This window comes from Chrysochloris asiatica, unplaced genomic scaffold, assembly GCF_000296735.1.
Source record: "Chrysochloris asiatica unplaced genomic scaffold, ChrAsi1.0 scaffold00116, whole genome shotgun sequence".
Lineage (NCBI taxonomy): Eukaryota > Metazoa > Chordata > Mammalia > Afrosoricida > Chrysochloridae > Chrysochloris > Chrysochloris asiatica.
The window spans coordinates 6201110-6209425 of NW_006408634.1; the positions used below are offsets into that span (position 1 = coordinate 6201110).

Sequence of the window (8316 nt, forward strand, 5' to 3'; positions counted from 1 at the left end):
GGATCAGAAAACTTCATCTTTCTTCCATGGAGTGGCTGGTAGCCTTTAACTGCCAACCTTGTGGTTTGCAGTCTGCTGGTTATCCTACAGAGCCAAAGTACTCCCTGTATTTACATATATAAACATGAGTTTTTATAGGTGGTGTCTCTGCATCCCCAGTGTTTGGTTGTTTGAAGACATCAAGCGGAGAGAAGGAGCAAATATTTTCACATTTAAAACTTTAATCAATCAGAACAAACATGCACATGTGGACAGTGGGTCTACAATGACCCACAGCAAGAGGTAATGAATTACAGAGACTGGCCCCAGTGGCCACCAACCTTACATAGTGATTCTGACCTTTCTTTGGCGTTGACACTCAGTGAACAGAAACTTAGCCATTTGTGTGCCTGCCTCTGACCTGCCCCACAAGTATGCCTTTAATATGTTAACACCTGTCTCCTAGACTGAACAGGATTCTGTGAAGCAGGGAACTGAGAGGGTTAGGCACCTGAAAAACAGGATGCCCTCTGTTATGATGTGGGTCCTACGGTCAGTCAGCAAGTTCCCTAACAGCTAACAAAATCAACCACTATTACTCAAGGTGTAAGATTTTAAATACCCAACAGGGTATAGCATACACCTCTAAAACTTCTTTAAGCACCAAAAAGTTATGAAAGTAGAAAACAGCGTCAGTATCCAAAGTCTTCCTTAGTTTCTGGTGTGCCTCAGTCAATGTGTGACTGGATCACTTAACCTGCAGGGTACAGATATCCAGAGTGAAGCTCAGTCAGAGGGAGCTGGCCACGTGGCTCCATTATCAAGTCTGAGCTGATGAACAGACTTGGCCAACATGAATGGTTTACGCAGGGGTTCCAAAAGGAAGGACTGTTTCCCTCACTGGACTTGCCAACAATTCTTGGTGGTCACAGACTTTGCTAGATGACACCAGTGAATGTGGCATCTTGGATGTCAATCAATAACAAAGTGTTCCTCTGTGAATTAGAAACCATCCATTCCCCTTTCAGATTCCAGAAGCTTAAGGGCAAGGATAGGGTTTATCATACTGCCATTGGCCCAGGAGCATCTAGCAATATGCCCAATGAGTGGCTGGCTGGCTTGCATGTTTGGTGAATGGTAAGCATCTCCGCAATCTTTTTCCTACATCACGATTTTTACCTCCATGCAGCTCTTCCATATAGGTTTCCTGGGTGGCAGTATTCAGTATAGCTTTTGAATTCAGCTGTGTTTTCAGTATTAACTTCCATGCTAAATGGGGTCTTGCACAACCAATCACATAGGGCGGGTTAATGGGAATCAGTGGTTATATGGAAGGGGAGCCCTTTTTGAGTGAGAGGATTGGGAGATTAGAACTTGAAAGTCTTAGCCAACCTGAAGTTAGGAGTGAGGAGTCTGCATGCTCTTTTTGGACTTTTGCGGATTAGTTTGCAAAAAAAAAAATTTTTTTTTAAAAACCTAGGACAAAGTAGATAAGGAATACAAGACCAGAAATTAAAACAGAGCAAGGAACGGGGTTTTTTGAACCAAATAAAGCCAATGATAATTTCAAAGAAAAGCTCAGTTATAGCCATGCATAACATTAGTAAGAACATCAAGTGCAGTAAACAAAGAGATGGAATGTTGCAATTCTTTTAATATAAAAGAGTATATTAGTGTTCTCTCTAATGTATATTTATAGCTCACTGTTGGTGAGAACTTATGTGCCAAGTTGTTCTAAGTGCTTTACATGTATTAATTTGCTGAATTCTCACAACAGCCCTCTGAGGTAGGTAACTATTATCATTCCCATTTTACAGATGAGGACACTGAGGCCCTGAGGGGATAATGTTTCCAAGGTCACTTGGCCACTTAGGTAGTAGACGTCAGAGCTGGAATTTAATTCAGGCAGATTAGCTCTAGAATTGACCTTTTAATCCCAACACTGTATTGATTCTCAGTATTTGTGGTCTCACTGTTTAATACAACTCACGTGCAGATTTTTACTGGTCTTTATTAATAGAGATTTATTTTCAAGTGTGGAGCTTGCAATATGGTGGTTTCAACGCTGGACCTCAGAGCAACACTTACTAGGAGCCTGGTCCTCTGCTGTCACCTAGTGGCCACAGAAACAAGCTGCTTACTTTCTATTTGTTTTGAGTATGAATTCGCTGGTGTCGGGTGAGGCCTGAGCAGCATCTAAAGGTTTTCTGACAATGTCGACACTGATAAGGTTTTTCTTGGGTGTGAATTCGCTGGTGCTGAGTAAGATGGGCACTGAAACCAAAGGCTCTGCCACACACATCACAAGCATAAGGCTTTGCACCAGTGTGAATCCTCTCATGTTGTGTGAGATTTGTTTTCTGGGCAAAGGCTTTCCCACATTCAGCACATACATAGGGCTTCTCTCCAGTGTGGATTCTCTGGTGAATTGAAAGGCAAGAGCTCTGGCTGAAGCCTTTCCCACATTCCTTACAATGGTAAGGCTTTTCTCCAGTGTGAACTCTCTGATGTCGAATAAGTTGGGCCCTCAAGCTGAACGTTTTCCCACAGTCACTACATTTGTAGGGTTTCTCACCTGTGTGAACTCTGTGATGTTTGGAAAGGCATGAGCTTTGGCGGAAAGTTTTGCCACACTCGTTACATTTAAAGGGTTTCTTTCCGGTATGAATTCTTTGATGCTGAATGAGGTAATTTATCTGGGTGAAGACTTTCTCACACTTGTAACATTTGAAGGGTTTCTCTCCAGTGTGAACTAACTGGTGTTCCAAAAGATGTGTTCTTTGGCTGAAGGTCTGTCCACACTCATTACATTTCAACAGGTACTCACTTGTGTGCGTGGCCTGATGCTCAGTGAAGGACCGGCTGCGGCTAAAGGTTTTCCCACATTCATCACATTCATAGGGCTTAGCTCTAGAATGAATGTTCTGATGGCGAATAAGCTTGCTATTTTCACTAAAAGCTTTCCCACACTGGTTACACTCAAAAGGCTTCAGCCTGGTGTGAACCCTCTGATGCTGATTTAGGTATTTGCTGCGGCTAAAGACCTTCTCACATTGGTTACACTTGTAGAGCTTCTCTTCAATCCTTGGGGGCGCTACATGTTCTGAGTTCTGATTCTCATCCAATAGCTGTTTATTTCTAGTATGAACACTCCGGTGGCAATTGAGGGTTGAGCTGCAAATGAAGCGTTCTCCACACTGCTGACATTCATAGGGTGTTTCTACAGTATGAATTTTCTGGTGCTGAATGAGGTGTTCATTATGGCTGAAGGTTTTCTTGCAGTCAGCACAGCTGTAGGGTTTGTCTGTGGTATGAGTCAACTGATGTCGAAACAGGTGTGAAGGCCGGTTAAAACTCTTGACACACTCAGGGCATTTGTGGGGCCTATATCCTGTATGTGTTCTCTTATGCTCACTAAGATGAGTGTTCCGGCAGAAGGCTCTCCCACACTCACTACATTTGTAAGGTTTCTCCCCACTGTGAACCCGCTGATGGATCTTTAGAGTTGAGGTATGGCTGAAGAGTTTCCCACATTCATTACATTTGTAAGGCTTCTCTCCAGTATGGACAGACTGGTGTTGGATGAGTGATGCACTGCACTTAAAGCCCTTCCCACATTTCTGACACTTGGAGGTAGTTTTTATAGCATGAGTCTTCTGATGTTGGATGAGATGTTTACTCAAGCGGAAGGTCACCTTACATTTGGCACATTCATAGTGCTTCCGAGTATGGATCTGCTGATGTCGAGTAAGATGGAAGGCTCGGCTAAAAGTCTTGCCACACTCGTTACATTTGTAGGACCTACCAGCTGGGGGCTTGTTCTGACGCTGAACAAGCTGTGTACTGTGACTGACTGCATGGTCACTACCTTGATTCTTACACAGGTTTTCTCCAGTGTGAAGTTTCTGATGCCACAGGAGGTGTGTATTCTGACTAAAAGTTTTACCACACACATTGCACATATAAGACTTGCAGACTGAGTGAGTCACTTGCTGCCCACAAAGCTGGTTGAAACCTTGTTCATACTCCTGATCCACAGTGCTGGGTTTCTCGTTAGTGTGAATGATCCAGTGCTGGATAAGGTGGTAACTCTGACTGAAAGTCTCCCTACATTCACCACATTTATAAGGTTTTTCACTGTTCTGGATTGTATTATCCTGTTGGTGCTGGTCTGAGTTGTAGCCAATGCCATTCTTAAATTCTGGAGGTTTTGCTGGTGTGAGGCTCTCTTCAGGAAGATCAGACACTGTGGAATCCTCTTTTGTGAGGAGGATGGACCCAGGACTAACGCCTCTCTTGAGTTCTGGGCTATTGCACTTTGTGGGGCTTTCCTTGTTGGTGACGAAGTCAGACCTCAGAAGACTTTCAGGATCTTCTAGCAAATTATCTAACCAGCTGTCACCAATACAGGCTTCTCCTAAACTGGAGTACCAGAGGCCATCCTTTGAAAAGGTCTCCATTATCTCCTGAGATAGTCCTTCTTCCAAGAAGTCCTGCTTAAGAGGAGAGTGCTTAGACTCAGTTGTGTCTGAAAGAGACGGAAAATGCCAATGTCTCCTGTTTCCAAAGAGTAAAGAGACAGAAACTTCTGGGTGAGCACGTGAACAAGAGGGACTATGGGTCCTAAGTCAAGGGAATAAATGCAAAGGGACCAGAAGTGGTGGCCTGGCTTGAAATGGTACCAATGAAAACAAAAATCACAATCCCAGCAGTTCTAGGGGGGCTCTGGGGAGTAACAGGGTTTTCATAGAGAAGGAGCTCCTCTCAGCAAATATTCCCCACCATCACCTGCATACCAACATTACTGAGCAAGTATCCTAAAAAGTCTCAGGGCTAATCTCTTCCCTATCCTTCACCAGTCCCCCAAATCTTGCTCCTCATCCTAGGTTCCTATCCTGATACAATGATCCATCCACCCGTCCACTCCTTCAAGCCAGAATCCTAGGAATCAATTTCTACTCCCCACCCACCCACCCCCATTCAACTTAGACACCATTTTCTGTTAGATCTCCTTCAAATTTTCTCAGCCTCCTCTATCATCAGCTCTCATCTGGCTGGAAACTCCTCCCAGGCCTTCAGCCTCCCTCCCTTTCTAGTCCTATATGGTAGCCCCAAAGAACTTCCTAGTAAACAGATCTGACCATATCACCCCCTCAGATTAAACCTTTCCATTGCTCTAAGAAGAGAAGAAAAACACAAACATATTAGCCCAGCGTTCTTTGGCAGCCCCACAGAATACTTGCAGTTCCCTGAATCTAGCATATTCTCTCCTAACCTTGCTGTTGTTAAGTGCTGTCAAATCAGTTCTGACTCATAGCGACCCTGTATAGGATTTCTAAGGAGTGAATGGTAAATCTGAACAGCCAACCTTGTGGTTAGCAGTCAAGTGCTTATCCTACAGCACCACAACCTATGTGCCATTATTAATGTTCAACTTGGATATCAATTTCCTCTAATTTGATACTCTGGTATGAATTGAATGTGTCTTCCCAAAATACGTGTGGTGTTAGGCTAAGCACTGGACTACTCATTGCAAGGTCAGTAGTTCAAACCTACCAGCTGCTCCTTGAAAACCTTATACAGGGTTTCTATGAGTCGAAACTGACTTGACAGTACTTAACAACAATACCTGTAAAGGAGTCCTGGTGTGGCACTGTAGGATAAGCACTGTAATGCTAATCACAAGGTTGATGGTTCACACCCACATGTTGCTCCTTGAAAACCTTTTCAGGGTCCCTATGAGTCAGAACTGACTTGACAGTACTTAACAAAAACAATATCAACAACATACTTGTAAATATGACTGGAAATAAGGAGCTTCTTTGCAATGTTACTGAGATCAGTGAAGGGGGCTTTCTTACACCTCATCCCTTCTGAGTTGAAGCAGCTATATCATCCTCTCCTCCAAGCCCTATAAACACAGGGGTTGGAGAAGAGGATGACAGAGATACAGCTACAAGCCTAGAAATGCTACAGATTGCTGGCAGCTATAAGTCCCTGGGAGAACAAAGAGTTCAACTACTAGATGAAAGGTTGGTGGTTCAAACCCAACCACAAGTCTCACAAGACAGGTCTAGCAATCTGCTTCCAAAAGATCAAAAACCTTGAAAACCCTATGGGACAGTATACACAGGACCACCAGAAGTTTGGAATTAACTCACAACTAACAACACCACCAGAAGCTGAAAGACAGAAGGGGCTCCCTCTAAGGTCATGCCCTGTATTCAAACTTCTAGCCTCTTGAACAATAAGAAAATGCATTATCTGTTCTTCAATGCCACCTATTTGAAGTATTGGTTACAGCAGCCCAGGTAACTAAGACATACAACCACATCCTATATGTACCCTCCCCTGTAGTCTCTGAACTTCGGCCAGCCACTTACTACCTACTATTATAATGATACATTAGTGGGTCTGACTTCTCACCAGATAGTGAGCTTTATGTTGGGGACTCTCCAGTGCTCATCTGTGTGTCTTCAGGCTAGTCTGGGACTATACATAGGAAACCACAGGAATGTTCACTGAGGGGAATAATCACATTTATGATGTGGAGCTAGCTCACTGGGAGGGATACTTCTGGCATACCCTTAGTGACTCCTCACAGCCATCCTGTAAGGTGGGCACTGTTACCCTTTTATACATCTAAGTAAACATCAGGGCTAGGCCTCAAACCCAGGTCCATCACACCCTATACTCCCAAACCATGTGTATTAGTTATCTAATACTGTTAGAGCAAAAATATCATAAAAGGGTAGTTCTAACAACCAGGGTAGTTCTAACGAACAGTTTGTTGTTGATGTTAAGTGCCATGGAGTTGGTTCTGACTCATAGCAACCCTGTATAGGGTTTCCAAGTGGCTGGTGGGCTTGAACTGCCAACCCTGCAGTTAGCAGTCCAGTGTTTAACCCACAGTGCCACACCAAGGCTCCAGGAAACCATCTGAGAAGGTAAAAACTTAGGAGGTTAGAAATCTGAATTCACGATGCTGGCTCTAGAGGAAGGTTTTCTCTCTGTATCTCTAGGGGAATGTCCATGTCACTTTTCAGCCTTGGTGATCTTCATATGGCACGACATCTGTTTCCTCATCTGCTTTCTTATACCTCAAAAGAGAGCAAGTTAAAGCAGAGTCCTGGCGTGGCGCTGAGGGTTAATGCACCAGACTGTGAAGCCGTTTGAACTCCAAGACCAGCGATGGTTCAAGCTCACCAGCTGCTCCTTGGAAACCTTATACAGGGTCACTATGGGTCGGAACTGACTCCATGGCACTTAACAACAACACACTAATACTGCCTCATTAACATAACACATAGAACCCAAACTCAAATGGGATTATAACCACAGGTGGTGTTGTGTGCCCCAGAGTGGGTTCCAACTCATAGTGACCCTGTATAGGTTTACCAAGAGTGGATGGTGGGTTTGAACTGTTGCCCTGCAGTTAGCAGTCCAATGCTTATCCTACAGCGCCACATCAGGGCTCAACCACAGGTTTAGTGGCTAGGGTTTACAACATATATTTTGGGGGACACAGTTGAATCCACAGCACCATACTATTCTTTGGGATCAACCAACACAGGAAGCCCCTCGACTCCATCCTCTACCATCACCACCCATTTCCAAGCCTATGTCTTTTTCCTGAAATTTCCTGACTTATCATCTATAAGGGGGCTTTAAAAAGTTCATGGAAAAATTCCATTATCTTATCTTTCAATTCAGTTTTTCACAAACTTTATGAAACTCCTTGTCTTTAGTATCTCAGAGACTGATCAATGCCTTTTAGCCTGGAACTGAAAGAAGCAGGCTTCCAAAATCAGTTCTTGCCCTTCAGGGTCACGCTGACCTCTGCTCTGCCTACTACAGACATCTGGCACACACTCCCTTACCATGAGGACTCCGACCAGGAACACATCAACATACATGTAACAGGCACTTTATGTGGGTTAAGTATGGTATCATAAGCTGGAGACACAGGGACAAATCAACTAAGGTCTAATTCCTAGAGAAGGGGGAAGGGGATAAATGCCCTACCAATACAACTGTTACAACTAGAGGAGTCAGGGATAGGAGATTCAGTATATAGAAGCTATTTGAGGGAGGGGCTCACTCTGCTACTAACCGAAAGGTTGGTGGTTCAACTCCACCCAGAGGCACCTTAAAAGAAAGGCCTGACAATTACCGTCTGAAAAGATCAGCCACTGAGAACGCTCCAGAGCACAGTTCTTCTGACACAACGGGTCATCATGAGTTGGCATCAACTCGACAGAAACTGGTTACTGGTTACATCAACTTGGGCCCATCACTTATGTTAACTGTAAACTGGTTACTGGTTACATCAACTTG

General features: G+C 44.0%; 1 protein-coding gene across 1 annotated transcript in view; it reads right to left on the bottom strand.

The window, feature by feature from the left end:
* Window positions 1-2123: 2123 nt before the first annotated feature.
* Window positions 2124-8316, bottom strand: part of ZNF473 (zinc finger protein 473) — a 10575-nt gene continuing 4382 nt past the window's right edge. The window contains exon 3 of the mRNA XM_006868388.1: window positions 2124-4507. Coding sequence (XP_006868450.1) covers window positions 2124-4507 — 2384 coding nt within the window. The remainder of the gene's footprint in view (window positions 4508-8316) is intronic.